A 25,451-nucleotide genomic window follows, 5' to 3' on the forward strand; every position below is an offset into this window, starting at 1 on the left:
CTCGTGTGAAGGATGTTAGATATACCCCCTACCACCTCAACTAGCCATTTCTTTCCTTGCGCCAAAACAAACCGGACACAGTATATATTCGGATGTTTTTTTTGGCTTCTTCTCAAGTTTCCTTATCCACATTCTACTCATTGATTTCTTGTTGACATGCACTACTTTGCAAACAGCGTTGAATCCAAAGCCTACCGGCTCAGCAAAGCAGGGCGCTACATGGCCTGTTTCTAATACGAGGTTGTCATATTTTCTACGCCAATACTGACAGGTCCGCTAACTTTCATGCCTGCAAGAGAACTCGAGGAGGCGTTCTACCGGACCCTGGTGCATTTCCCGCACATGGCTGGGTATCTCAAGCAGACCGGCTACGATACCATGGACATTATCGTGGACAAGACCAAGCTCAACTTGCCTGACTACCGTGAGTCGCAGTCCGATATCCACTATCAAGACATTGAATCCGCCAACTTTGACCCTGCGACGTGGCCCAGCGACTTGTCACCTGTTGGCAATATTGCGGTTCCTGATGAAGGACACCAAGCTGATCAGACTTGCCAATTTCCATGTCGTTCCGATTGAAGGAGAACAGCGGTATTATTATTTCATCCAAACATCAACCGTAGCATTGCTGACGCGTACAGTACCTGCTGAGGTTCTCAACCGCTGGGCTGAAGAAACACGGGCGCTGCTCACTGGTGTGCCGGCGAAGCTGCCCAACTATTGCCTTGACGACCGGATTACCCTCAAATACTTGCCAAACGAGCGAGCTGAGATTGGTGATGAGTTCAAACATCACTATGGCACTTACAGGAACGCTCGATACTGACTGACTGGTTGAAATGGCTGTCACCCTAGCTCGCGCGGGAAAGTGATGGGCTACGTATCCAGCAAGCAGCCGCTACGCACCCATCTGTTTCGGGTTCCGGCGCGAGAAGCTGGACGAGCTTCGCCTCGAGCTGCTGGAACATGTGCCACCTGGAACACGCTTATCCGACCATGATATCCTCTGCGCGATTGGATACAAGCTGAATGGGCAAGCGAGCTACGATGCAGCAAACAAAAACCAAAGTTGGCTGGGGAAGCTCCTTGGGCGCAAACCGCAGGACCACAGGCAATCACTATATTTTACTCCCATTCAGCCTTCGCCATCGCCTTGGAATGGAGCATCTGAATTGCATAGGCAACCCGCTGCTGGGTATGGTGGAAGTGCTCCCAGTCGGTCATGCACAGTCTCTGATTACCAACCAATCACTTGCGGAGGTGGCAAGTCGCATCCGAAAAACCACAGACAGCGTCACACCAGCAGCAGTTGGGACAGCAATGGACATCATGGAAGCCGATACATGCGATATTGGCACCTTCTTGAGTGGTATGACATTCGATGTCCAAAGCATTACCTCGGACTTGACTCGGATCAAGCTATATGATGCTGACTTTGGTAGCGGCGTGCAGGCGTTTTCAACATTGTGTCCACCATTTTGCATTGGGCACAGTTTCATGCCTGCCATCACCACCATCAAGTACTGATTGCATCGTGTTTTTTACAAACTCGCCAGATGCAATGGATAGCATCTTGAACAACAGATTTTGGAAAGATTTTGCCACTGTGATTTTTTAATTACTAATTTTCAATATATTTTGACCAACAACAGGTCATATTCTATGTTAGTCCTGAGACGTGTCTACCTTAAAGAGAGATGCTATGAGTGCAAGGCAATTTGAATCATATGGATAGGAAATATGTATAATATTTGTTTTATAAAAAGCCTTCGTGGACTTCAATATTGATATAATGTTCATAGTGTGATTGTTCACAATATTGTAAAACTGCAAACATGAAGAGTAATGTTACTGGAAAGCAACAGAATAATGATACACCATGCTATATTGGAATAATATGGATAAACAAATAATAGGAATGTGATAAGAATATCTTTCACCACTCAATTGGTATAGTCAAAATCGACTATAGAAACTTAAAAGGAGAGTGCAACATATTGTGTATCTGCCCTGGGTGTCCCTGATATCGGATGTCAGCTAAATCAGGTGACTGCAAGCTGGGTGCCAACGAGAGCCCTACTACAGCCTACACAATGGAGGTAACATCGAGTCTCTGATGAATCGCACAAACCGCCGCATGGAAGATACGTCCGCGCAACCCGTCTTTTCTCTGGTTCTCTTTTTTCTTCAGCATTAGATATCACTTTTAAAACCCCTCCAATGATGTAGCTCTGGTTAGCAAATTTTTGCTAAATTCTGAATATACACGTATGATATGGAGTAGTACACAGACAGTACTGTTTACCTAGGTATTCCTGTCATATCTCCTGAGGCTGTTCCCAATTAAGTATGCCCATATCAATTTCAGTGAGCGGTCCAAATCCTGGATTAATGATTTTGGCGTGTAAACAGCCTCCACGTAGACAAATGGCCGAAGGCACAGCCACCGCGTTAAACAATGCACTATTTCAGTTAATATATTGGCCAATTGTTTTGAATGACTATACTACATGGCTGGTTCTCACCAGAAAATCCGCACTACGCATTATGATATTTGATGTTTCCGGTATAAGTGGTGGAAGTACAACTCTAGCAAAAGCCTTTTCATCTTCTCATTCGCCATTTACATTTCTTACTCTCTTTACTATGGACCACTTTGTAAACAGCGTTGAATCACAAAAGTATGTCTGCAGACGGCATGATATGCTAACTTCGCTTGTAACTGTACGCATTTCTTTTCTTCTATGCCAATGTCGCTTGTGCTGATGATTTCATGCCAAGGGACAAGCTCGAGGAAGGATTCTATAGGACCCTTGTCCTCTGTCCCTGGTTCGCCTGGTGATCTTAAACAAACAAAAGGTTGTGGAATGGAGGTTATCGTCGACAAGGCAGTCTGAACATGCCTGAATACCGTGAGTCGCAGTCGTTAGGTGCATTTCAGCAAGATCCAGTCGTCTGGGTTCAACCGCGCGACCTGGCCCGATGGTCTGGTTCCTGTTGGGCCGGTTCCTTGTCCCGACAAAGCTACCGGAAAGATCAAACTTCTGCATATTCATGTCGTGCGACTGAAGGACAACAGCGGCATGGTTATTTCGGTCAATTTCAACCATGGCGTCGCAGATGGTACCACGCATTATGACATTCCTTCAACCGCTGGGCAGATGAGACGCGTGCGCTAGTGAACGGTGTATACCTGTAGGCAGAAACAACCTTTTGCTTTGGTGCCGATATACTCAGGAAGCACCTGCCGAGCGAGCGCGCATCCCTCAGCGAAAGCGTCCTGCAAAGCAGCTTTCAACAAAATCCCGCGTGGCGGATTTTATCCTGTGGCTCTCGCCTAACAAGCGCACAAGGTTGGTGAACCTATTTGACCAATTCTGCTTCACCACGCGGGCATCAATTCCGGATTCCGCGTTCCAAGATCGACGGGCTTCGCAGCCAAGTACTGGAGCATCTGCCGCATGGGACACGTCTGTCCACTAACGACGTCATTTCTGCAGTCTTACACAGAGTCCACGAGCAGTCTGTGGTAAGGAAGAGTCAGGGCTGGCTGGCAAAACTAATTGATCGGAAAGAATGGAGCTGCAGGCGAACATTGTACTTCAGTCATCGTTGATCATCCGTCGGTCACCTCGGAATGACAGAGATGAATTACATGGGAAACCCGGTATTTGGCGAACTTGTTCTCACCCCGATGCATCCAGGCACATCAGCCAATTACTGCCAAGACTATCTCTGTGGTTGCTGGACCAGATTCGGATCGCTGAATATCGGCGCTTACCCATCCACGCATTGGGACAACTGTTGACATGATTGATTCCGAAGAAAGATACGCCGCCAAGTTTCTTTGCCATTGCTAAGAACTATAAGCTTGTGACGACAACTACTAATACGGTTGCTTCTGCCAAGATGTATGCTGCAGACTTTGGCAATGGGGTGCAGGCGTATTCGACGACACATCCTGAACTCAGCATGGGCGTATTTGTGATTCTTCCTTCACCACCTCCAAGCAATGACATTCTTGTCAACATCTGCGATGCGTCTTCAGTAATGGACGGTGTCCTGAAGAACGAATTCTGGAGCGACTTTGCAGAGATGATTTACTAATAGATATATACGCACTGCTTTCTAATGATCCTGTGACATGAAGCTGGTGGCTCTATGACTTGGTAGGTTTATAGATCAGCAGCAAGTGGTCTCAAACCAGACTCGCAGGACTTGGAAAGAAGCAGGTGTCGTGAAGCAGGTGTCGTGAAGCAAGTATCCACAGCCCTGAATTCTGGCCTGGCGGCATCCACATGCTGCTGAAGACCATACCAGTCTACTTTTCCAGTATCATCTGCACAACGAGACGTGGTTTATTTAATAAATATGGCTTTATCACTAATCATTCTTCGTGGATGCCCTTTACAAACTGACCGATGCTTTGAAAGGCATCCTTGCACTTCCTTACGGTACCAGAACAAGTGATGGAACGCATGGGGCATTCCATCATAGACTTCCAGCGTAGCTACCTCAGGCTTCCCAGAGTTCTGGGCGTTAATCTTGGCTGCCAGTTCCTTCACGTCATCCAAAAGTATTTCGCCACCGCCTGCATGGATTAGAGTAGGTGGAAATCCTCCAAACGACCCATTGATCGGCGAAAGTAGCATCCCTTGCATATCCTGCCTCATCTTGTCAGTCAGCGGCTTTCCAGGCGCAAGCAATAAACGTACGTAGTTGAATGGCGATTCCAGTGGCGGGATTACAAAGAAATCATGCAGCCGGTTCGATTCCATGGTGGGTTTCGTGTCAAGCCAGGTCAGCCCACGGCGACAGCAGCACCAGGGCACCAGGCTCAGCAATTTTCATGTGCCGAAGCAGATGCGTCAGAACAAGCGACAAATGTGCGCCCATGCTATCCCCAGCAACAATAATGTTCTCGGGCTTGTATCCCTGCTGCAGGAGATACAAGTATGCGATGAGCGTGTCATGCGTCTGGGCTGGGAATGGGTGCTCGGGTGCCAAGCGATAGTCAATGGTTATCACGCGCACCTGCCCCCGCTGAGAAAGCTCGCCGGCAAATGAACGGTGTGTATCAGGGCTGCCGGTCAGCCATACACCGCCATGGAGCCCGAGCATTATCCTCTCGCCCTCAAACAGCGGCTGGATGCTGCACAATCGGTCGGTGTCAGTTGCATATGGCTCCAAGGCACCCATGGCTGCAGTTCCCAGCACGATCTCATAGCCAATTGCGCGAGGACTGCTCGGCTGCTCTGTCCTCCTCCGTCAGTCTTACCAGGTCGTCTTCGCCGACACCCACACCAGCAAACCTGGTCGTGTCGATGTCAACAGATTTGGTGTCGATAGTGTGCGCTTGGTAAATACCCTTGTCGATGGGCCACGCTGTGCTCCTGTCTCTGTTTTTACGCACATCCCTCGTTATTTGGAATACATCGATATTCTCGATTTCGTCATCATTGGTGAGCTGCGGCGCACTGTTGTTGATCATGTACCTCATTACATCTAGGGTCACCTGTATACGCAGGTCCCAGTTGGGCAGGCGTGGACCATGCCAGTAGTAGTCAAACGAGGACCTGGCCGACACTGCAGTCATAGAGTAGAGTAGGTGTGCTTTATATGCAAGAGAAAGCATTATTGAAAAATACAGCTGATGAGATTAGCAGGGAATAGACAATATTCAGGAGTGAAAATGCGAAGCATTAGCGGCTTTTTAACAGCAATTGTGAATGGTATATTGGCGGGACCCACGTGTAGGTCAGTTGATGTGGTGCGAGGTACGTGGAATTATTATATTTATCATTTGTACCGAAATTACTCTGCTCACGATGCGAGCTCGGCTGCTAGTCAGCATGAGTTGACACATCGATAAGAGCATCACGGCGAACCGGTCATTTGAACGTGTCGGATGGTTGTTGGTGCAATGGACGATCATGGACATCTCCCATCCTTGGATGGCCTGCTCAGCGCAGGCGCTTTCAGCGCTGGCTCGCTGCTGCTGGCAGCAGAATCGCCTGCTGCTGCACGCCTCTTGCGCGGCTCTTTGTTAGCAGGGGTGGTGCCAGAAGCATCGGCAGCAATGGCCGTAGAGCGACGGAACCGTTCAGGGATACTGCCTGAATCACAGAGAGACTGGAAAATGAGTCTGAAGTTTAGAACTGCTGCGAGATCGTGGTTCAAGAGTCCGAGACGAATAGGCTCGCCTGTATTGTGCCATGGCCCGCTTACATGACTCGCTTGTACAGCGGAGAAGGCCATGGCACTTCACAGTTGGGTTCTTCGATCTCTGGTAGGGCCGCGGATTGGAAACACACCGGAATGTCTGCAGCGACTTTTCGCAGCAGAACGTGTTGTAGGTCTAGAGCACACGGTGGGTGGTGTAGGGCAAGAAGAAAAAGAAGTAAGAAACGAGTAGCGAAAGATACCATATATGTAAGTATGTGTGTAGCTTTTCGTATAGCGCGGATTCTGAATCAGCTGCCAAGCGATGGTATCTCAATCCAGAAATGTGCGAGCGGTGTGACCATATCAGCAATAGAAATGGACAGAGTCAAGGGATATATATTGATGAAGAAAGGCTAAAGAGAAGTAGGAAGAGAGAGGCGAGCGCAAAGGTTTTATACCATCGCTCAGGTGGCAGCAGCCAAAAAGAAGAAGAAAAAAAGAACAACTGGATGAAAAACTATGTAGTTCACAGTAATCGGATCTTGAGATTCTAGCACCTGTGGCCACTACATTAACAGCTTGTCACCCTAGTTTCGCAGATGAAGTCAGATGCCGCACAAGATCAAAAGGAGTTTGCAGAGCAAGTCACCCAAACTTGCATTTGAGGTTTAGTAGTTTTATTTTTAACCAATTAACAAGACTCTGGCGGACAGTCCGGATCACTTTCAACTATAAAATCTTATATATAGGTAAAGATAAAGATATGGATAGCCGACGGCGAGTTCCAAAATAGGGTATGACTGTCTACAATTCATATCCTACAATTTTCAAAAGAGGCGAACCAAGGGCACATGCAGTCCACTCTAGGACATTTGTTTTCAGGGTTTAACTGAAGAAACTTAACATCCTTGCCATGCTGTTAGTTTGTATACGATACAGGTCAGTATATTGTGATAACTTCATCAAAGGCAGGCTATGTCTATTTGCGCTCAGTTGCCTTGTAATCGAGGAATGCCCGGAGATTCTGGACAGCCAGGTCCAGCGCGAGAACGCAGCTCGCGGTGCTTTCTGCGGTCGATGGTCTTGGCAAACTTCTTTGCCGGCAGATATACCTGGCGTAGTCTTGCCAAAAACTCGCCCTTGACAAACACAGGCTCGTCATAGTCGTAAGCCATATCGCTGTAGATATCAAAGAACAGATCCAGTGCCTCGACGATGGGCTCGGCAATAGCCGCCGGGTCCTTGGTCGGCTGCAGCAGCGGTTTCACGATGACGTTCTCAAGCAAGTAGGCGCCAATGCGGCGGTTCAGATCAACGAAGCCTGGCTGGCGGCGGGCAATGTTGCCCAGAGCACCCACCGCGCGTACACGCAGATCGCTGGTCGGGGCAAACTCGCAGATCTGCACAAGCCCCTCGATGTGCGGGCCAGTCACAGGCACACACCCCTCGACGCCGCGCGTCAGCGTCCACATGCTGCCAACAGCCGACTCGAGCACCGAGCAGCGCAGTGCCATGTCCTTTTCGGCCAGCGATGCATCTGCGGGCCGCGCAACACCGACGATGTGCTCAGGCAATCGCAGTCAGGTGCGCCCACCAGAGGTTGACCAGATCAGTATGCTTGCGGAACCAGGGCTTTAGGGACTCTTCGACCACCAGCAAAAAGTTGTTGAAGCAGGCCAGTGCGCGTTCGTGCAGCACGACAAAGCTGTCCACAGCTGCGCTGACCGCGCGGACCGCGTTGGGGTTGTTCAGGGTGTTGCTGGCCTCCAGTGCGGTGCTCAGCGACGACATCGAGGTAGGCTCAGCAAGCTTTTGTAGCTGCGGCACAATCGTGCCTGATGAACAGCCCCAGAATCGAGTTCTCGACGACCTCGTCGGCCTTGTTGGCCAGGGTTCCCTCATCAGCCAGAATGTCGACCATGTCGCCCTCGTCAAAGTCCTCCTCGTCATTGTTGCCAAAGTCGACATCGTCAATCTCGTCCTCGCTGTTGTCCTCGCCGTCATCCATCTCGAGATCAGCATCCGAGTCCTCGCCTAGCAGATCGTCGTTCTCCTTCTTGGGCTTCGGATTGGCCTCCTCGGCTTCCTCTGCGCCTTCGTCAGTAAAGATATTGGCTGCCAACTCCAGCGCCAGCTGCAGGTGACCAAGACGCGTGCTGATGTTATCGAGCTGGATCTCATGCGCCGACTCTGACGCCGACTCAGCTCCATTGGCAACTGCCTCCGCCTGCTTGCTGATCAGGCCCCGAATGGCCTCAGCGGCATGGCCCGCAGTCTCGTTGAGATCCAGCGACATGAATTGGGAGATTACCTGCAGCAGGTTGCGCGACAGGTCCTCCCAGGGCTTCAGCTTCTCCTCGATCCCATCCTCATCGGTGCCCATACGCTCCGCCATGATCTTGTCGATAGCCATAGGCTTGATGTTGAGCAGGATCCCGCCAGCCAAAATGCGCACCACTGCCAGGCCCTCGGGCGTCGTGTTCTCGACGCTCTCGGCGGCCAGGATCTTGAACATGTTCGGGGCAGCGTTGGTCTGTGCAAGCAGCGCGCCATGCGCATGCTTATTGCTGTCTGACAGAGTGTACAGGAATTGGCCGGCGGTCTGCACCAGCGACGTAGGCAGCTTATCGACAACATTGAAGAACGAAACCAAAAAGGGCGTGACTCCCATGTCGTTGATCGTCTTTAGCGAGCTCGGCACGGTCTCACACAGCGCCCACAGGACGGAGATCAGATTGTCAGCTGTCAGGAACACAACCTTGCGCTCCTCCATATCTAGCTTCTGGCCTGCCTCGTTCTGCTTCAGAATGTCGTCGATCGACTTGGCAAGTCGCGGGATCACCGAGTGAATAGCCATAAACACATTGCTGCGAACCATCTCCTCGGCCGCGCCCTGGTCGACTGCAGCCAGATTGCGCAGCGCTCCGGCGACCTGAACCACCACATCGGCTGAATCGTCCGACAGACGCTCGATCAGAAGGCTGATGGCGTTGTTGGCGAGCAGCAGCCGCCGCACATTGGAATCGTCAGAAGCCAGTAGGTTGCTGGCGCTAGCAGCGGCCCATACGCGCTCGTTGACCTCTGGCGAGTTCAGCTTCTTTAGCAGAACAGGGACCTCTTCCTTGCTTTGTACGGTGGTGACGGCACCCTGAACAGAAACCGCGTTGATCGGGTTCGCCCTCTCCTTGAATGTGCGTTTAGGAGCCTTGCCCATTTTTGAATGTAGAGAAAATAGTGTAGAGAAGTGTGGAAGTGTATGCGTCAGAAGGGAAAGCGGCTGAAAGCAGTTGGCGTGCATAAGGATATGGAAGCGCCGAATATTTTTTGTGGTAAAAATTTCTTGATCATGGATGTGGTGATCGATCCGATTCATGGGCGTTACTGTGATTAACGGCTGTCGAGTGATCAGTGGCATCATATGCAACATATACCAGCTTGTGGTCCAGGTAGGATGAGCCACAGCAGAAAGGATCTTTAGTTGCAGCTCACAATGTTTCTGCTGTTATCAGGTGTCGCCCTAGCCAGGAGCGTACAAATACCATTTGATGACAGTTACAATGCTGATCATTCTCAAAATACCTGCTATGGATGTAGAGAGTACAGACCCAGGTGTATGTATGCCACCCATGTATTTCTGCAAAAAAACATGAGAGATAGGATGAGCATATGAAAATGGTTTCAAGCACCAACGGCTCCAGGTGCCTTCTTCTTGCTCTTCTTCTCCTCGACCTGCTCGATGTTGTCCTTGGGCACCTCGGGGTGCATCTTCAAAATAAGCTCCAGGATCTCGTCAGAGAAGTCGCCCTGCACGACAATCTCGTCTTGGCCCTGCGGGTTCTTGGACACGGAGCCGCCGCAGGCAAAGTGGTTGGCAAAGTTCTTTGCAGTCTTCTTCAGGTCGACGCCGAAAATCTCGAGGCCCTGGACGCTGGTCACGCACTTGCGCTTGTTGCGCTCAACGCGCTTGATGACGACCCGCGAGGACATCTTCTTTTCGAGCTCGCGCGCCATACGTGCCTCCTCCTTGCTCATAGCCTTCTCCATGCGGGCGGCCTCCTTGGCCGCCTTATCCTCGCTGAGGTTGGTTTGTGCCAGCTTCTCGGTGATGGCTAGTGGTTTTCCATCTGGCGTGTTAGTCATGGGTGAAAGGGAGAAAACGCTGTGCCAGCATTTTTAGGGGGCCGTGCTTTTGCTACTTACCGGCATCACCATACAGGCGCTCGTGCTCCTCGGGGTACTTGCTGGAGAGCCACTCCTGGCACTTCTTCTTGGCGGCAGAGAACTCACAGTACTACACGGCAAACAGCAGCTGTTAGCCAGGGCTGTCTTTTGCACCATCTCCACATGGAACTGGCGGCAGTGTCCTATTTACCTCTGGCGGCATTCCACAAACTACAGCTCACGCTTAGTGCAATTTAGATTAGTGGTATCCTACGCATAAGCACCGTGTGCGCTGATCAGTGACAGATGTTCCTATCGTACCTCCGCAGTACAAAACAGTCTTCTTCGTTGTGGCGGACATGCTGAGGCTTTTTGAGTGACGAGACAAACGAGAAATGAATGGACAGTTTTCAGACTCCGCCGAAAATATAACGATCAGCAAAAGAACAGCAGCGATATTCGAATGCGTTTATGGTCAAAATTTCAAATTGTAAGAATTCACTGAGGTTTATGCCTTGGTGGCCTCCTTCTTGGCAGCAGCTTCCTTGGCGGCCTTCTTGGCCTGTCTCTTGCTGACCTGCTTCTCCTCGCCCTGCTTGCCGCCGTACTTTGTGCGCCAGGACTCGATCTTCTTCTCGTCGATACGGGTGAACAGATACTCGGCCTTGCCAATGACAGTGTCCGGGCTTGAGCTCAAGCTCAAAGGTCTCCGTCAGCAGGCGCTCGGGGGCGTTGAGCTGGCGGGCAATGCTGGCCGCAGTGGCAGGCATGAACGGGTGGAACACGACGCTGAGCAGGTAGATCAGGTTCGTGGCCACAGCCAGCACGGTGTCGCACTGGGCGCGGTGGTCGGCAAACAGCGAGTTGTCCATCTTGGACTCCTGCAGGTACTGGTTTCCGCGGGCCGAGATCTCCATGGCGGTCCGCAGACCCGAGCGCAGATGCACGCCGTCCATCTGCTCGATGTACTTGGCCAGAAGAAGCGTTGACATCATCAATGAGCTTGCGGTCGGCAGGTGTCGGCGCCAGGGGCAATAAGCGACGGGATCGGCCTGGGGGAGCACGCCGGCGTACTTGGTGTTGGCATCAAGGAACTTGATGACACGGTTGACAAAGTTGCCAATGTTGGCCAGCAGCTCGTTGTTGTTGCGGGCGACAAAGTCGGTCCACGTGAAGATGGTATCAGCGGTCTCAGGACGGTTGGCCAGCAGGAAGTAGCGCCAAACGTCGGCCGGGACGCCGGTCTCCTGGGCGTTGTTGCCGAAAACGCCGACGCCGCGCGACTTGGAGAACTTGCCGGTCTCGTAGTTGAGGTACTCGCAGGTCGAGATGTGGTGCAGGAATGTCCAGTTGTCGCCCGAGGCAATCTCCGAGCTCGGGAACACGACAGTGTGGAACGGAACGTTGTCCTTGCCCATGAACTGGTATAGCTTGACGTTGTCGGGGTTCTTCCACCACTTCTCCCAGTCGTCGGTGTAGTTGGCGGTGATCGACGGATATCCGACGCAGGCATCGAACCACACGTAGAACACCTTGCTGTCAAAGCCCTCGAGCGGGACCGGCACACCCCACTTGAGATCGCGGGTGATGCAGCGCGGCTTCAGACCCTCCTTAAGCCAGGTGTTGGTGATGGTCACGCCGTTCTGCGACCACTGGCCGGCCTCGGACGACTTGCGCACAAACTCTTCGCACTGCGGCTGCAGCTTCTCCAGATCCAAAAACAGGATGCTTCGAGTCGCGCACGACGGGGCGGTTGCTGTCGAGCTTGCAGCGCGGCTCAATCAGATCCACGGCATTGATCAGCTTGCCGCACTTGTCGCACTGGTCGCCACGGGCGTCCTCGTAGCTGCAGTACGGGCACACGCCCTCGACGTACCGGTCAGCCAGGAAGCCGCTCGCACTTTTCGCAGTACAGCTGCGTCATCTCGTTCTCGATAATGTACCCGTTCTTGTGCGCCTTCAGGAAAATGTCCTGCACAATCTCGGTCTGCTTCGGCGTCGACGTGCGGCCAAAGTGGTTGAACGACAGGTCGAACCACTTGTACACCTCAGGCGTGCAGAGGCGATGGTACTTGTCGCACAGCTCCTGGCAGGACACGCCCTCCTCCAGGGCCTTGGTCTCGGTCGCTGTGCCGTATTCGTCAGTGCCGCAGATGTAGAGCGTGTTGTTGCCGCGAACGCGCGAGTACCGTGCAAACACATCGGCGGAGAGCGTCGAGCCGATGACGTTGCCCAGGTGGGGCACATTGTTGACGTACGGCAACGCCGATGTGATCAGAACGTTCTTCTGGTCATCCTTTGGCAGCACAGTCTGCGACTTGTCGAACACAAACTCGATGGCAGTGTTCACATTGCGGTTCTCTAGCGTGGGCTCCTCGCGCACCAACACCTTGACAACCTACCGAAGTGAAAAAAGAAAAAACAATCAGCACGAGTGTGAATCATCAGCATAAATAGCAATTCGTGCGTGTGAATCTTTGTGATTGCGACACCTGTATGTAAAATGGCGCACATGACATCCATATATGCAGCAATATAAAATCAACGGGTCTGCAGAGTAGCAGCCGGCTATGATGATGATGACTCACGCTCTCATTGTACTGCGGCAGGGCCGCAATCACGGCCTTCTCGCTGCTCTGCTTGGCAAACCACGCCTTCAGTTTCGGGTACTTGTCGACAACCGCCTCCTTGGCGTTCGCCAGTGCATAATACAGGGCACCAAGCAGTACGGTGGCCGCAGCGCCCTGGCTAAATGCATCAACCTTGGACTCGGCCAGCGCCAGCACCTGATCCACATCCTTGTCAACCGGCAGCTGGCTCACCTGCGTCTCCTCCCACTCAAGCACCTGCTCAACGGCCGCCCGATCGCTGGAACCGTAGGTGTTGTAAAGAAGGCGCACGGCGGCATTCATGTCGTAGAGGATTGTGTCATTGACCGTGATCCAATACGGCTGCTTGGACTTGGGCGTTGTTGCGGGTGCTTGCGAGGTGGAGACGCTGGCGTTGTTGGCGTGCGCAGCGACGAGCAGCTTGAGCAGACCGGCGGCGGCGGGCGTGTTGGCGGGCGGCGCAGCCAAGTTGTTTACTAGCGTGATTTGTTTGACGGACATTTTAGCAATTTCACTTAATAGGTGGGTTTGGGAAAAAAACAAAAAATTTGGGTGAGAGGTGATTGAGACTGATGGGCTGTGAAAAAGGAACTCTTAAAGCACGACATTCCTTTTTTTTTTTGTAAGCTAGCCGAGGATCGGCTCGGCTCGAGTTTCTGGACCGGTTCCTACTATCGCAACTGGCTTTTTTTCGCTGCCCGATAATCGTCGCTTGCTCACTTCAGCTCTACATTTTTCTAAACCCCTCCAATTTGCAGTCGTTCAAGCATGTTTGCCGGTTTGTTCGGAGCAGTCCAGTCGATCTCGCGGCCCGCGCTGTTTGGCCCGCAGACATCTGCAGTGCGCACCATGGCCAAGCTGAAGACGCACAAGGCCTCAGCCAAGCGGTGGAAGGCGGTCGCCAACGGCCTGTTCCAGCGCCAGCAGCAGGGCCTTCGCCACTTCAACCGTCGTCTGACGCCCGGTGCCCGCCGCGCAAAGCACGTCCCCATGCTGTGCACGCCGGCCCAGAGATGGCACCTGCAGCGCCTGATGCCCAACGCCAAATAAAATAGTACGCTTTGAATATATCTTTAGCTGTTGAAGATGCGAGAGTACAGTCGGTCGTGCATGCCCTGATACAGCTCCAGCATGGGATCAGTGTACACAACCGATTCGCCAAAGATGTCCTCCAAGGTGCCGTTCCTTGGCGCGCAGCCCAGAATACTGTGCCATTAGGTCGTCGACCAGCGGAAGCATGTCGCACTCGAGTGTCTGCGCGCGCAGCGGGCCGATCAGATTGAGTCTGATCGCGGCCGAGAAGATCTGCCGCAGGAACTGGAACAGATACAGCTGCTGCATCCGCTCCAGCCGGATCTCCAGCGCTGCACACACAAAGCCAAACACTGTAGGGCCAGTGCATCCGCGTCATCTCCAGCCGCGACTGCCTCTGCAGCTCCTTGGCTACCCGGATGCACGCCTGCCCGCGCCGATTTGTATTCATGAACTTTGCGTGAGCGTACCCGCGGTTAAACAGGCTCAGGAGGCCGCCGCCCTGCGCAATCAACGCCCGCATTGCCACCCGGTTAGACGACACCATGGCATGGTGGTAGCTGTCCAGCGATGCTAGCTCATCAACTAGCTCTTGAATCACCTGGTCCTCGCCCTTGGATTCCAGCTCAGAGTCTGCCAGGCGGCTCGACACCAGTTCGTGCACGCGCGCGCAGAACGGCACGGCGAATCGGGCTTGGTTGTGGGTGCTATCGCGGATAAACGTCACAAATGAGTCACGGTCCTCCTCGCGTGCTTGCTCGCGCACCAGTCCGCCCTGCATCGCTGCCTCGAGCCCAGCCGAGGCGACGAATCCGCCTGTCGGCAGCTGCGAGTCTGCTAGCATCCACAAGAGCCATGTCTCCTTGTCCATTGCTGTGAAAGAGCGTGGTAGTATTAGTAGGTATAGTGAGGAATGGTGTTGAGGAAAGAAAGGGCTGTCAAGCAGCATCGGGGGCGGGAGGAGTGGCGCCAGACGATTGCTGATCTCACGGCAGTCCCGAGCTTTCGTCTCGAGCGGCTCCGACACCCGCACTAGCTCGGAAGCTCCAATCCACGGCACGTGACAATAGCGTCGATCTGAAAGTGCCAGATCATGGCACGATCGCGATTAAGCAAAAAAAAAAAAGTTCCTGTGCTCCCACTTTTCCAACAAACAACAAAACTTTGACTGGCAGCGAAGGCTAGAAACAGGCCTGTTTGCTAGAGCTAAGTCAAACTTTTTTCCTCCGTCTCTCTATCCTCCTTCACCAGCTTGTTCTTCAATTCTTTTCTTCTATAGACACTTGTAGCCTCGGCACTCTCCTTCCTCTCTACGACACAGACCAAAGAACAATCATGGCTAACGCAACCACTAAGGACAGCGGCATGACTAGCAAAGACTACTACTTTGACTCGTACGCGCACTTTGGGATCCACGAGGAGATGCTCAAGGACGAGGTCCGCACGGTCTCATACCGCGACTCGATCATCAAGAACAAGCATCTGTTCAAGGACAAGATTGTGCTTGACGTGGGCTGCGGCACGGGTATCCTGTCGATGTTCGCCGCCAAGGCCGGCGCCAAGCACGTAATCGGTGTGGACATGTCGAACATCATCGACAAGGCCAAGCTGATTGTGGCCGAGAACGGTCTGTCAGACAAAGTCACCCTGCTGAAGGGCAAGATGGAGGAGATTGTTCTGCCGTACGACCACGTCGATATCATCATTTCCGAGTGGATGGGCTACTTTTTGCTGTACGAGAGCATGCTGGACACGGTTCTGGTTGCGCGCGACAAGTACCTAAGCCCTGGCGGCATGATCTTCCCCGACACGGCGACCATGGTGATCTCGACGATCGAGGACGGCGACTACCGGGAGGAGAAGCTCGGCTTCTGGGACAACGTCTATGGCTTCTCGATGTCGTGCATCAAGGAGGCTGCGCTGAAGGAGCCGCTGGTCGACACTGTTGAGTCGCGGTTCGTCAACTCGACGCCCATGGTGTTCAAGACTATCGATATCCTGACTGTCAAGAAGGAGGATCTGACGTTCCAGGTGCCGTTCGAGATCGAGGTGTCGCGCGACGACTACGTCCACGCGTTCATCTCGTGGTTCGACATTGAGTTCCGTGCCTGCCACAAGCCTGTGCGCTTCTCGACCGGGCCATTCGCCAAGTACACGCACTGGAAGCAGACTGTGTTCTACACTCCCGATTCGATGACCGTGTGCAAGGGCGACAAGATCTCGGGCGAGATCACATGTGCGCCCAACAAGGAGAACCCGCGCGACCTCGACATCATCATCAGCTATGAGCTCGATGGCAAGGAGGCCAAGGCCAAGGACAGCCTCGAGTACCGGATGTGCTAGTAGGATAGAGTTATATAGTTGATGCTGGATTGGAATGTTCAAAAAAAAAAAAACTAAATGAGGTAATGGGGCAATATTGACAGTTAGCTGCTGCTGCCCTGCGCCACGGTCACGTTTTGGCCGCCCTTGAGCTCGCGGGCACACGACAGGCCTGATCGAGACACTTGCGGAGGTGCCTGGGCCGCTCAGCAGGAATCTTGCTGCTGATGCCAATGCTGCCATTGTTGCCATGGCTCTTGCGCACATACTCGATAGCCTGGGCCAGCCGGGACAGCGCCGGGTCGAACATTTCGGGCTCAACCAGAGCAAAGGCGGCACGCAGGATAGCTCTGCTCGTCGGGATGTGCGTCTCCGGGCATGAACGGCACGCCAGGAGCCATCATGACACCGCATTTCTTCATGGTCTCCAGCAGCATCGCCATAGCGCCCTTCTGGTCCGAGCCTCCGAGGTCGATGCGCATCCACAAGAACATGCCTGCGCTGGGAACCGTGTACTCCACTAGGCCCGCCAGATTCTTTTCGACAGCAGCAACAAAGGCGTTGCGGCGCCTTGCATACGTTGCCCGCAGGTGCCTCAGATGCGACTCCCAGCCTGCCATGCCCCACGAGTTGTTGAGGATCTTGGAAATGACGCCCTGCGACAGGCCCGACGGCTGCAGGCTGGTTGCCTCGATTCAACAGCTGCACGCGGTCGAGGATGTACGAAGGTGCTGTGACCCAGCCGCACCGCAGGTTGGGTGCCAGGATCTTGCTGAACGAGTCCAGCCGGATGACGCGCCCATCGGTGTCCAGCGACAAGAAGCTCGGCACCAGTGCCAAATCACTAGTCGACGGGCTCATGCAGCTTCGGGAACTGCATGAAATAATACGGGTCGTCCTCGACGATTACGAGGTTGTGCTTTTTGCGCCACCCTATAGATCTCGGCTTCTCCGGCTTTCCGACATTGTCGACCCGGTCGGGTTCTGCCCCGTGGGAATAATGTACACCACGCGCAATGGCTTCTCGCCCTGCCACTCGCGGCACGCTGTGTCCAGAGCTTGCGGCACCATGCCCTCGCTGTCCAGCTCCACCGGCACAGCCCCAATGCCTGTATTGTTCAGCACACCCAGAGCGCCTGGGAACGTCCACTTTTCAACCAGCACTGCGTCCCCCGGCTCACAGAACAGAGCGACCACTTTGCTCAAGGCATCGTTGTTGCCGCACGATGCAATTACGTCCCACCCGGTGTACTTTAGCGGGTGGAACTTTTGCCGTGTGCTGGCGGAGGAACGAACGATAGCTGTCAACGCCACATCCGTCACCGTACTGCAGAAGCTCATCGATGCTCTCCACGATGCCGCTGCGGCATGTCTTGTCCAGAGTCACAGTCTCTGTCTGCGAGCCGCCCGGCATGCGCACCTGCACCGACATGTGCGCGATAGGGAAGGTCGAGGGATCAGGCACACCGCCGGCCATGTTAATCATCGACAGGGTCGGGGTCCCCATGACCGCCTTGAACATGCTCTTCTTGGAGCCCTGCATCCCGGGCACAAAGAGAGACGTCAGGTCCTTGGGCTCTTGCTTGTGAGTGCTTGATGACTGCATGATCGAATATGAGATATGAGATTCTCGATGAAGATATTTGAAAGAACTGTATGCCCCTGCAAAGGAAAAGGGCTGTTTTATATCCAAAACGTAGGTGTCGGTGCGTCTGGGTGCCAAAATGGGGGAGAGGCAGTACGAATAGATGGCACACCTATGGCGGAGAAAGGACGAGGCGCTGGCCTGCTGGTAATATACACAAAGAGCTAATTGTCTGGAAATTGGAGGAGGCGTGCGAGGAGAAAGCGAAACAAACACCAGAGCGTGTGCAGTGGCCTCGTTATAAATGGCCGAGTAAGAAATCAGGCTTGGCGCAGAGGATGGAGCATCAGCTATCAAGCCAAGGACCTGGAGGATGGTGGCAGCGTCTTATTCTTTGGAGTGTGGGCAAGATAGCGGTACACTGACTAAATGATGGGGATGAGAAAATGCAGCTCACGGAAATGGAGGGAGAGAGGGAGAGAGGGAGAGAGAGAAGGCAAGCTGCTGGACGCTTCAAGCAGCTTGTGCTCCCCTTATGATGTTTTGTTTCAGTATTTTGAGCACTGACAAGATTATTTCTCTAACCTAGTCCAAGGAGCTACTTCCTTCTAATGCCCATGTTTACTCATGTTTTGTCAGCATCGGGCATACTTTTCAGCGGATATGCAGCGAAAAAAAAACACCTGCCACTCTAGCCTCGCTGCAAGGCTATAAATAATTACAATTAGTATTGTGTAGTGCCAATGTGCCTAACCCTCAGTCGCTCGGTGGGCATAGAAGCTGCCAAGTTTCCGCAAGGGACACAGTTTGTGGAATAGCTAATGTGCCCAGTATTCACTACGGCATGTCGCACATGACAAGCGGTTGTTGCTTCGTCTGTGCCTGGACGAATGGGGCATAGAGCGATGTGACCTTCTCATTCCCTAAAGAAGAGGGTCCCGTCACCAATTGCACGGCACACAGATCACTTTTTTATAGCCCTGGCTGCTTGAGCCCAACTGGGGAGCTCCATTTCATCGCGTGTGAAAGGCGGAGGCACGAGAGGTTGCAGGGGTTACATCTGGGTATTCCCTCAATTCGCTGCTCTGTCGCACATTTGGGATCTTCGTAACCAGACGCGGGTCTTGTTTACATCCGCAGTCCAGTGAAGACGTACAAGCTATCTCGGCCAGATAAAGTGTATTCTACGTAGCACGGCTACACCTGCAGCATTACTTTTTCTGAAGGAACGGCTTTTCAAAATCCGATAACGTACATCAGCGTTCATCGCTAGGCTACAATATCTCGCACTAGCAGTCATGTGGAGGAGCGGATGTTGCAAATGATTGGATCGATGATATTAGGTAGATGGAAATGAATGAACGGTGAGGCATTTGCTCGCTACAAATAGAAGTTAATGAATGAGTGGGATGGGTGCGGCGTGAGACGAATTTGGAAATATGCTAATGTGGTAGGGGGTAGCGAATGGTTCTACGGAGCTTGCCTAGCTGGCAGACGAGTGGTGGCCATGGATAGTTGTGGCCGAGTCGATATATTTTGGCGACGCACCGCACACCATGCCGCTATCGGCCATGGCCATCTTCTCTGCCATGGTCTGCTGCTGGCTGTTCTGGGGCGTGTGCTGGCGCGATGACTTGAACCATGTCGAGATGGGCTGCAAAATCCTGCTCTTCAGCTGCCATCCCTGGCTCGGCGGCTTCCCCTCCGAGCTGGCCGCGTCATCACGCTGCCTGGTGCTATAATGGTGCTTCTGTGACTGCGACTGCGACTGCGACTGTGGCACCGACAGGCCATTGGTGTCCCCGATGGACGGAACAAACATCGGCGCAATATCGCCAGGTGTTGTAGCCTGCGATGCGCCCAGGATACGGCCTGCTTGCCGCCGACCACTGCGGTACCCGGTAGTGGCTGGCGATTGATCGTACACAAGCGTGTTGGCCGGTGATCCGCCGAGGTCGTATGACCCAGTACTGGCCAGGCGCGCCATAGGCGGCGGCAGAACCGGCAGCAGTGTTCCAGCAAACGTCGCCGGAGTGGTTGCGGTTGACGCCGACGAGCCCTTACGCATAGTGCTGCTGCGCCCACCCATCTCAGGTAATGTCGACTGGTGCCTCAGCCTGTGCTGATGCTGCCTGGGGTTTGCTCCGCTGCTGCCAGCGGGCATTAGCAAAAGGTCTCCCACAGGCGAGATATCGCGGAATACTGGAATGGATGACGTGGCTCGGGGCTGCTGGCTCTGCTGGTGATGCTCTGAATGGTCGGCACTGCCACCCGGCTGTCCTGCAAACGGACAGTGGTACACAGGCGAAGGGTGCGGGATATTGCCATGATGCCCGCGCGACAATGCACGCTTCTTTGATGTGGGACGCAGCAGTGTGATCCGCTCTTCAGCAGGGATCCGCGGGGGCTGCTGTTGCTCCAACTGTTGCTGTTTCGGCTGCTCCTGCACTGGTGTCTGTTTATGCTTGACAAGATTGGGTGGCGAGGGCTGCGTGTTGTGGTGCCGCTTGGTCAGGCTAGGCAGTCGCATAGTCTGAGACAGCTGCTTGCGCACGGCCAGAGTCAGTGCCGAGGCTGCTGAGATCGTCGCACTCTTCGTCGAGGTAGCTGTGGTTGAGGTCTGGGCTGTAGCAGCAGCGGCGGCCTATACTGGGGACGGGTAATATAAAGATGGGTCCGGCGTTGGTCCAGCCCCGAACGACCATGGAGAGTTTGGTGGGATTTTAATAAGAGGTTTCAGAGTTAAGACAGGTACGAAAATAAAACATTTTAGAAGAGACATCCGAAGGTCTAGGGGATATGCTCCTTTGTAAACAAGAACAAGAATACAGTGTTGTTTCGTTCAAGGGAAGGGTGTGAGTTGGCTTGAAAGCAATGGCACTGACAGGGGACCGGGGAGAGCTGCACAGACCTCCATATTGGATGTCCATGGCTAAGTAAAAGGAAAGGGGTGGTGAGGAGAAAATTGTACAAGGTGGTTTGGTGGCGTGGTGTATGGGGGAGAGGGAGTGGGAGCCATTGGTGGCAGTGGTGGTCCCTTCAAGTATAGCGTGTGGGAGGATGGGTTTGGCTTGACCAAGGGTGCTCACTGAGAACACCGTCTTGACTCGCGTGCGCTTACCATATCGATCGATGCGACAGAGTGTGTTCTTCCATGATGCCGCTGATAGTGCTCGGTCTCGCCCCGCACCCGCTGCATCTCCTCGGCAACCTTCCTCGACGACGCATCCTCTGTCGGCGGTATCATATTGTCCATTGCATGGCGGTGCTTCACGCTATCCAGACCCAGCGTTGGCGGGTACTGTTTCGTCGGCTGCAGCCCAGAGGTAGTCGGGTGGTGGTAACCAGCGGAGTCCTCACGCGGCTGAGATGTGACGATCGCAGGCACCGAAGAGACCTCGGTGACCGCACTGCTACTGCTGCTGCTGCTGCTGCTGCTGTTGGTAGCAGTGGCAGTGGCAGTGGTCGTGGCGGCGGTGCCGCCGAATGTGGGTGTGGTCGGAGTCAGCGGCGCAGATGCCTTGGGCGGGCCCGGAAGGAAGGCGGCGGCAGCGTCATTCAGATCGTTGTTGTCGATGCGCAGGTCAAAGTCGAGCAGGAACAGCAGCTGCTTTTCCATCAAATTGACCTCAGCAACAGTAAATACAGTAGAGTACCGTGCCCAGTACTTGTTCTTGGGCGACGAGTCGTTTAGGTATTTGCCAGCCACAATCAAGGTGGCCAGGAAGATCCGATGGCAGGTGCATTCCATGCCTACAGAAAGCAAAGGGGTGTTGTGTTTGAGCAGGCCATGATGTTGGTGCAAACTGAGTGGAGCACGCGGTTGCTGGTCATGGTGATGGTGGTGGCTGTGAGCAGTAAGCAATCTACCATGGGGACTGGTAGAGGGCGACGACGACCAGCAGTAGCACTGGGAAACAAGAACCATTGCTGCAAATGGTGGTGACATTACCCATCCCTCATCACCGCTACCAATTGTTGTCTAGTTTCTGAGATAAAGTGCCCATCGACAAGGCCCATTTGGCCGTGCGCAACAACAACAGCAACAATGAAAGGAATAAAGCCTTGATGGTCCCAAGTCCGTGGCGTCCCGTTCATAATGGGCAAGGACCGTTCAGATGCAGAAATAACTGCGCAAAAAACGAAAGCAAAGCTGATGGCACCATGCCCGGCCACTAGCAGATTCAAGCCAAGACGAGGAAGGGGGATAACGGGAATAAAGCAGAAATCCAGAACCAAATTGCAATATGTTTTTGCTCTTCTCCTGGCCCCCTTTGAAAATCAACCCAACCTACGACAACAGCAAAAAAAGCTGAGCAGCACCACAGGCTAGATTGAGCAAGTAAAAAATAGTGCTTACCTCGTGCCTCCTTTGGCAGCCGTCTCCGCAATCTCTGCAGGTACACGAGTGTGCAGATCAGTGTGCCAGCCTGCACCCTCGACCGCAGAACCAGATTGGTAATAAACAGATCCAGCGGCGGGATCGTTGAAAGACCCTGTGCTGCTTGGCGTGGCAGGCGGCGAGGGCAGGCGGCTGCCATTGCTGGTCGAGGGACGCGCTGACGACTGCTGCCCGCTATTGCTGACCTGTGGCGGCGGCGAACACGGAATCACGTTTTTGGCGTGCAGCGCAATGACTCCGATCATCTCCTTTGTGATCTCGCACCGGATCGTGTCGAGCGTCTGCGGCGTGAGCGGCGTCGCCATATTCAAATGCAGCGGACGCGTCTGCATCTGGTGGTGATCGACCTGGGTAGCCATGGTGGTGGTGGGGAGGTTGATTCGAAAAGAAACCCGGGGGGTCAAAAGATATATAGGAGGAGAAGATGTCGAGGTGAGGTGAATAGAGGGTCAAGAAAAATAGCTTTATGAGCTAGATAGGATGTACTAAGAGACCGAGAAGGAAATAAAAAGAATGAGGAGAGTGAATAAAAATAGTGCCGCGATGTGGAAATATGAGGTTTTGCGATTCTGGGCTGGTTGCTATATACAAAAGACCGCCAAGCGATATTTGGGAAACCGAAGGGGAGGGGGAGAGCGAAATAAAATCGAATGAGCGAGAGGGGACCACAGAAGAAGAAAAGGTTGCTTTCAGTCAAATAAAGGCCGCCTAGAACATCCGGAAAAAGCAGTTGTTTGGGATCTTGTCAAGCAAGCAAGAAAGCAAAGAGCGACGGAGCAAACAATCTTTGTATTTCGTTGCCTTGTCGAGTGAGGCAGTAGTAGGAAATAAGGAGTGAGGCAAGGGGGATGGTGTTCTGTACGAGCCACAGCGATAATGAGTATGTGAATGGGGGGAGAGGCCAATGTACAAAAGCTGCGAAAAAGATTTGGCAAACAAGAGGGGAGGGCCAAAGGCGTGGTGAATCGAAAAATATATAATACCGAGCGAAAAATATAGTAGCTCGCGTTCAAAGACTGTAGAATAGAGCGGTAGTAATCGAAATACAACAAGAACAGAGGTACATGAATTGGTCTGCCCTCAATCGACTTCACCCCCGCTGTTTATAAGGCAGTTCGATTTGTATTCTCGTCTGAACAAGAAAAAGCGTCATGCCCAGTGGGCTCGAGCAGCAAAAAAGCATATCCAGCATAAAGGCAGTGTGGCACTCTGGATAATAAAAGGAGCAGGCAGGTCCCATTCACAAGGCGTGAATGAGACCATTCCACGCCAGTAGCTGGGCCAAAAGCCGCACAAAGTAAGAGAGAAAAAGATCGGGTGTCCACGCTCCTTGCAGCGACAATTACTGTGAGAGTGGTACGAGGAAACAACAAAATATATCTTTCTTTCCAATGGGCTCTAACCATCCCACGCCAGGCCGCTCTCCAGAGAGACAGCACACATCGCAGCACCCACCACCCATGGGCGCACACTGCTGCAAATTGCACATTTCGCCCTATGCGATCGGTAGTCCCATGCGGTATTGTGTAACCAATCTTTCGCCCACCCACACAAGCATAAATAAATGCGATCTCGCACAAGAGAACATTCTCCACAGCCAGGCTTTGGTCGAGTTCGCAACAGCCCAGTGCCATAGGCAGGTCTGGTACTTACGATTTGTCTCTCCCTTGCCCAGTTAATCGTTGTTGGCGTGCGGCCCACAGGGTAGTTTTGCCCCCGATCGCTTCTTCTGTCTGACTGGCTACAGAATACTCAAAAAGGTGGTTTCGGCAGGCGTGTTGAACATCAGGTGCCCAGGATAGCAAATATGCAATGTGAACACCGACAAGGCGAATTGGCCTTGGCTCGATTCCTGCCCCACTTTTGCCGTCTGGCAGGGGCCGGGTGCATGTCCTCTGCATCCACCTGCGGAGGCAGCTGTCGGTTTGTTGCAAACATCCGAGTTACTGCAATGGGGGCAGTGGAGGAAATCAGCAGCACCACTAGCGAAAGAGAAAAGGGCTGGCAGGATACACGGGTGCAAGTATTTTTGTTGGGACCCGAGTAAGCCAGCAACAGGAGTGAGATGGGGCAGCCTGTCCAATGCGGGAAAACGAAGGACTGAGCTATGTCCCCAGGACTGGGCATATTGGGGCGTGTCAGGAGCACAAGCGACCGGGCGGGTGCGGTGGCTCTATCAGTCTATGCCAAGGATCCAAGCAGCGATCCGAACAAGCCCCGCCGCCTCCTTGCAAGATCTGTGGTCCACCCCTATTTACCCACCGGGAATCCTGTCTATTTTTGAGTCCGCCTTTGTGGCAAAAAAGAACGCGTGGATTGACTAGAATGCCAGCTAGGTGGGCTGCGGAATACGAATATCGCGCCATTTTTGTCGCAGCCAGGAAATGTGCGGGTTCGGAACAGCGCCAGCGGATCCCAACAATACTCAGCCGTTCTTTCAAGATGCAGCAGAATCGATGCTTACCTTCCTTCTGGCACAGCAGCAAGGGCAAAAGACAGCAAATGCAAAGGCGTTAGGACTCGAGGTGAAAATTGCAAAGAGGGAAAAAAAGAGCTATGTTGGAACCAGGGAGCATCTTACCTTTAGCCTTTGCCGCGCGGGCGAGCAATATACAGGTTGGAATTATTTAAACGGGGGGTGGATGTATTTGTAAAGTGGAGTAGGAGATGTGGAGGGCAGGGTGGGTTAGAAGAGGAGCGCAATATGAAAGGAACCTCCGCGCACATTCCCCCTGCTCACTAAAAGACTAGAAATAATGCCAGACATAACCAAGGGCATCCACCCCGTTCTAGGCCTTGGCCGCCCCTTTGTCCAGGATTCACGCGGTTTTCTTGCCGAGAGTCAAGGATATTCCGGGCATGGGGGGTTCCAGAGCGCCTGGAATATTTGGAGTATCATTCATGGTCATTCTGGCGGCAGCCAAAGCAACAGGAAATCTCAAAAAAGGTATTCTGTGAGATCCAAAGAGGGAGATGTGTGAATGAGCATTTACAAGAGCATGTGTATGACTGCCAATAGCAGAGCCAGACTGGCCCAGCCAAGATATTCGCGGCCAAGCAGCATATATGCGCAGTGCAAACGGGGAGGACCGTGGTTGGCGGGCCGAGCCTATTGTCTCTGCGTTGGGTTTGCCGGTGATGGATCTAATAAAAGAAACACAACAGAACCTAG

The 25,451-nt window shown here is 53.1% G+C and overlaps 13 protein-coding genes across 13 annotated transcripts; 5 read left to right on the top strand and 8 right to left on the bottom strand.

Moving 5' to 3' along the window:
• Nucleotides 1–72: 72 nt before the first annotated feature.
• On the top strand, nucleotides 73–1,671 carry DL89DRAFT_270085 (uncharacterized protein). The gene is made up of 6 exons (XM_040888555.1): nucleotides 73–522; nucleotides 545–786; nucleotides 859–922; nucleotides 948–1,071; nucleotides 1,115–1,471; nucleotides 1,497–1,671. Exons 1-6 carry the CDS (start codon nucleotides 286–288, stop codon nucleotides 1,619–1,621), a joined length of 1,149 nt encoding a protein of 382 aa, XP_040740536.1. The 5' UTR covers nucleotides 73–285; the 3' UTR covers nucleotides 1,622–1,671.
• A 941-nt stretch (nucleotides 1,672–2,612) lies between these two features.
• On the top strand, nucleotides 2,613–4,390 carry DL89DRAFT_270086 (uncharacterized protein). Its single transcript, XM_040888556.1, is given in 11 exon segments — nucleotides 2,613–2,727; nucleotides 2,792–2,841; nucleotides 2,945–3,126; nucleotides 3,165–3,190; nucleotides 3,280–3,360; nucleotides 3,425–3,532; nucleotides 3,579–3,629; nucleotides 3,650–3,685; nucleotides 3,708–3,743; nucleotides 3,874–4,228; nucleotides 4,243–4,390. 10 exon segments carry the CDS (start codon nucleotides 2,650–2,652, stop codon nucleotides 4,108–4,110), a joined length of 885 nt encoding a protein of 294 aa, XP_040740537.1. The 5' UTR covers nucleotides 2,613–2,649; the 3' UTR covers nucleotides 4,111–4,228; nucleotides 4,243–4,390.
• DL89DRAFT_270087 (uncharacterized protein) lies at nucleotides 4,349–5,664 on the bottom strand. Its single transcript, XM_040888557.1, has 2 exons — nucleotides 5,282–5,664; nucleotides 4,349–5,253 (listed from the first exon to the last, which is right to left on the bottom strand). The coding sequence occupies exons 1-2, from the start codon at nucleotides 5,597–5,599 to the stop codon at nucleotides 4,795–4,797; spliced, it is 777 nt and encodes a 258-aa protein (XP_040740538.1). The 5' UTR covers nucleotides 5,600–5,664; the 3' UTR covers nucleotides 4,349–4,794.
• Nucleotides 5,665–6,004: 340 nt separating this feature from the next.
• On the top strand, nucleotides 6,005–6,643 carry DL89DRAFT_64790 (uncharacterized protein). Its single transcript, XM_040891936.1, has one exon. The coding sequence runs from the start codon at nucleotides 6,232–6,234 to the stop codon at nucleotides 6,583–6,585; it is 354 nt and encodes a 117-aa protein (XP_040740539.1). The 5' UTR covers nucleotides 6,005–6,231; the 3' UTR covers nucleotides 6,586–6,643.
• Nucleotides 6,644–7,043: 400 nt separating this feature from the next.
• On the bottom strand, nucleotides 7,044–7,825 carry DL89DRAFT_64795 (uncharacterized protein). The gene has a single exon (XM_040891938.1). The coding sequence runs from the start codon at nucleotides 7,680–7,682 to the stop codon at nucleotides 7,158–7,160; it is 525 nt and encodes a 174-aa protein (XP_040740540.1). The 5' UTR covers nucleotides 7,683–7,825; the 3' UTR covers nucleotides 7,044–7,157.
• On the bottom strand, nucleotides 7,826–9,446 carry DL89DRAFT_64794 (uncharacterized protein). The gene has a single exon (XM_040891937.1). The coding sequence runs from the start codon at nucleotides 9,380–9,382 to the stop codon at nucleotides 7,970–7,972; it is 1,413 nt and encodes a 470-aa protein (XP_040740541.1). The 5' UTR covers nucleotides 9,383–9,446; the 3' UTR covers nucleotides 7,826–7,969.
• Nucleotides 9,447–9,774: 328 nt separating this feature from the next.
• On the bottom strand, nucleotides 9,775–10,704 carry DL89DRAFT_270091 (density-regulated protein DRP1). Its single transcript, XM_040888558.1, has 4 exons — nucleotides 10,651–10,704; nucleotides 10,541–10,560; nucleotides 10,369–10,459; nucleotides 9,775–10,277 (listed from the first exon to the last, which is right to left on the bottom strand). The coding sequence occupies exons 1-4, from the start codon at nucleotides 10,688–10,690 to the stop codon at nucleotides 9,847–9,849; spliced, it is 582 nt and encodes a 193-aa protein (XP_040740542.1). The 5' UTR covers nucleotides 10,691–10,704; the 3' UTR covers nucleotides 9,775–9,846.
• Nucleotides 10,705–10,783: 79 nt separating this feature from the next.
• Nucleotides 10,784–13,477, bottom strand: DL89DRAFT_270092 (methionyl-tRNA synthetase). The gene is given in 7 exon segments (XM_040888559.1): nucleotides 10,784–10,963; nucleotides 10,983–11,297; nucleotides 11,320–11,331; nucleotides 11,373–12,035; nucleotides 12,073–12,223; nucleotides 12,243–12,727; nucleotides 12,918–13,477. 7 exon segments carry the CDS (start codon nucleotides 13,437–13,439, stop codon nucleotides 10,838–10,840), a joined length of 2,274 nt encoding a protein of 757 aa, XP_040740543.1. The 5' UTR covers nucleotides 13,440–13,477; the 3' UTR covers nucleotides 10,784–10,837.
• Nucleotides 13,478–13,656: 179 nt separating this feature from the next.
• DL89DRAFT_270095 (uncharacterized protein) lies at nucleotides 13,657–14,076 on the top strand. Its single transcript, XM_040888560.1, has one exon. The coding sequence runs from the start codon at nucleotides 13,707–13,709 to the stop codon at nucleotides 13,986–13,988; it is 282 nt and encodes a 93-aa protein (XP_040740544.1). The 5' UTR covers nucleotides 13,657–13,706; the 3' UTR covers nucleotides 13,989–14,076.
• On the bottom strand, nucleotides 14,012–14,841 carry DL89DRAFT_295417 (uncharacterized protein; the record flags this gene model as incomplete). The annotated part of the gene is made up of 3 exons (XM_040890636.1): nucleotides 14,012–14,107; nucleotides 14,166–14,282; nucleotides 14,323–14,841. 3 exons carry the CDS (start codon nucleotides 14,839–14,841, stop codon nucleotides 14,012–14,014), a joined length of 732 nt encoding a protein of 243 aa, XP_040740545.1.
• Nucleotides 14,842–15,335: 494 nt separating this feature from the next.
• Nucleotides 15,336–16,313, top strand: DL89DRAFT_275858 (S-adenosyl-L-methionine-dependent methyltransferase; the record flags this gene model as incomplete). The annotated part of the gene is made up of 1 exon (XM_040889363.1): nucleotides 15,336–16,313. One exon carries the CDS (start codon nucleotides 15,336–15,338, stop codon nucleotides 16,311–16,313), a length of 978 nt encoding a protein of 325 aa, XP_040740546.1.
• Nucleotides 16,314–16,422: 109 nt separating this feature from the next.
• Nucleotides 16,423–18,364, bottom strand: DL89DRAFT_324965 (PLP-dependent transferase; the record flags this gene model as incomplete). Its single annotated transcript, XM_040891498.1, has 6 exons — nucleotides 17,602–18,364; nucleotides 17,266–17,558; nucleotides 17,168–17,233; nucleotides 17,001–17,136; nucleotides 16,677–16,966; nucleotides 16,423–16,642 (listed from the first exon to the last, which is right to left on the bottom strand). Exons 1-6 carry the CDS (start codon nucleotides 17,896–17,898, stop codon nucleotides 16,423–16,425), a joined length of 1,302 nt encoding a protein of 433 aa, XP_040740547.1. The 5' UTR covers nucleotides 17,899–18,364.
• A 2,320-nt stretch (nucleotides 18,365–20,684) lies between these two features.
• Nucleotides 20,685–22,900, bottom strand: DL89DRAFT_64822 (uncharacterized protein). The gene is made up of 2 exons (XM_040891940.1): nucleotides 22,238–22,900; nucleotides 20,685–21,630 (listed from the first exon to the last, which is right to left on the bottom strand). The coding sequence occupies exons 1-2, from the start codon at nucleotides 22,416–22,418 to the stop codon at nucleotides 20,963–20,965; spliced, it is 849 nt and encodes a 282-aa protein (XP_040740548.1). The 5' UTR covers nucleotides 22,419–22,900; the 3' UTR covers nucleotides 20,685–20,962.
• Nucleotides 22,901–25,451: the final 2,551 nt, after the last annotated feature.

Source organism: Linderina pennispora, assembly GCF_002104995.1.
Source record: "Linderina pennispora strain ATCC 12442 chromosome Unknown DL89scaffold_15, whole genome shotgun sequence".
NCBI lineage: Eukaryota > Fungi > Kickxellomycota > Kickxellomycetes > Kickxellales > Kickxellaceae > Linderina > Linderina pennispora.

What these genes read in the sequence shown, in the direction of transcription:
- DL89DRAFT_64790 (XM_040891936.1), top strand. Translation starts at nt 6,232, where the DNA reads ATGACTCGCTTGTACAGCGGAGAAGGCCATGGCACTTCACAGTTGGGT.
- DL89DRAFT_64822 (XM_040891940.1), bottom strand. Translation starts at nt 22,418, where the DNA reads ATGGCAGCCGCCTGCCCTCGCCGCCTGCCACGCCAAGCAGCACAGGGT. An exon ending in GCTGCCAAAGGAGGCACGAG is followed by an intron (nt 21,631 to 22,237) that starts GTAAGCACTATT and finishes TGCTTTCTGTAG; the next exon opens with GCATGGAATGCACCTGCCAT.
- DL89DRAFT_270091 (XM_040888558.1), bottom strand. Translation starts at nt 10,690, where the DNA reads ATGTCCGCCACAACGAAGAAGACTGTTTTGTACTGCGGAG. An exon ending in GACTGTTTTGTACTGCGGAG is followed by an intron (nt 10,561 to 10,650) that starts GTACGATAGGAA and finishes CGTGAGCTGTAG; the next exon opens with TTTGTGGAATGCCGCCAGAG. An exon ending in GCGCCTGTATGGTGATGCCG is followed by an intron (nt 10,278 to 10,368) that starts GTAAGTAGCAAA and finishes GAAAACCACTAG; the next exon opens with CCATCACCGAGAAGCTGGCA.
- DL89DRAFT_64795 (XM_040891938.1), bottom strand. Translation starts at nt 7,682, where the DNA reads ATGGCACTGCGCTGCTCGGTGCTCGAGTCGGCTGTTGGCAGCATGTGG.
- DL89DRAFT_270085 (XM_040888555.1), top strand. Translation starts at nt 286, where the DNA reads ATGCCTGCAAGAGAACTCGAGGAGGCGTTCTACCGGACCCTGGTGCAT. An exon ending in TGCAGCAAACAAAAACCAAA is followed by an intron (nt 1,072 to 1,114) that starts GTTGGCTGGGGA and finishes GCAGGACCACAG; the next exon opens with GCAATCACTATATTTTACTC. An exon ending in GCAGGCGTTTTCAACATTGT is followed by an intron (nt 1,472 to 1,496) that starts GTCCACCATTTT and finishes CATTGGGCACAG; the next exon opens with TTTCATGCCTGCCATCACCA.
- DL89DRAFT_270092 (XM_040888559.1), bottom strand. Translation starts at nt 13,439, where the DNA reads ATGTCCGTCAAACAAATCACGCTAGTAAACAACTTGGCTGCGCCGCCC. An exon ending in TGCCGCAGTACAATGAGAGC is followed by an intron (nt 12,728 to 12,917) that starts GTGAGTCATCAT and finishes TCACTTCGGTAG; the next exon opens with GTTGTCAAGGTGTTGGTGCG. An exon ending in TCGACAGCAACCGCCCCGTC is followed by an intron (nt 12,036 to 12,072) that starts GTGCGCGACTCG and finishes TTGGATCTGGAG; the next exon opens with AAGCTGCAGCCGCAGTGCGA.
- DL89DRAFT_270095 (XM_040888560.1), top strand. Translation starts at nt 13,707, where the DNA reads ATGTTTGCCGGTTTGTTCGGAGCAGTCCAGTCGATCTCGCGGCCCGCG.
- DL89DRAFT_64794 (XM_040891937.1), bottom strand. Translation starts at nt 9,382, where the DNA reads ATGGGCAAGGCTCCTAAACGCACATTCAAGGAGAGGGCGAACCCGATC.
- DL89DRAFT_270086 (XM_040888556.1), top strand. Translation starts at nt 2,650, where the DNA reads ATGGACCACTTTGTAAACAGCGTTGAATCACAAAAGTATGTCTGCAGA. An exon ending in CGCGTGCGCTAGTGAACGGT is followed by an intron (nt 3,191 to 3,279) that starts GTATACCTGTAG and finishes CCTCAGCGAAAG; the next exon opens with CGTCCTGCAAAGCAGCTTTC. An exon ending in CTGCCAAGACTATCTCTGTG is followed by an intron (nt 3,744 to 3,873) that starts GTTGCTGGACCA and finishes AAGAACTATAAG; the next exon opens with CTTGTGACGACAACTACTAA.
- DL89DRAFT_270087 (XM_040888557.1), bottom strand. Translation starts at nt 5,599, where the DNA reads ATGACTGCAGTGTCGGCCAGGTCCTCGTTTGACTACTACTGGCATGGT. An exon ending in GTGTCGGCGAAGACGACCTG is followed by an intron (nt 5,254 to 5,281) that starts GTAAGACTGACG and finishes AGGACAGAGCAG; the next exon opens with CCGAGCAGTCCTCGCGCAAT.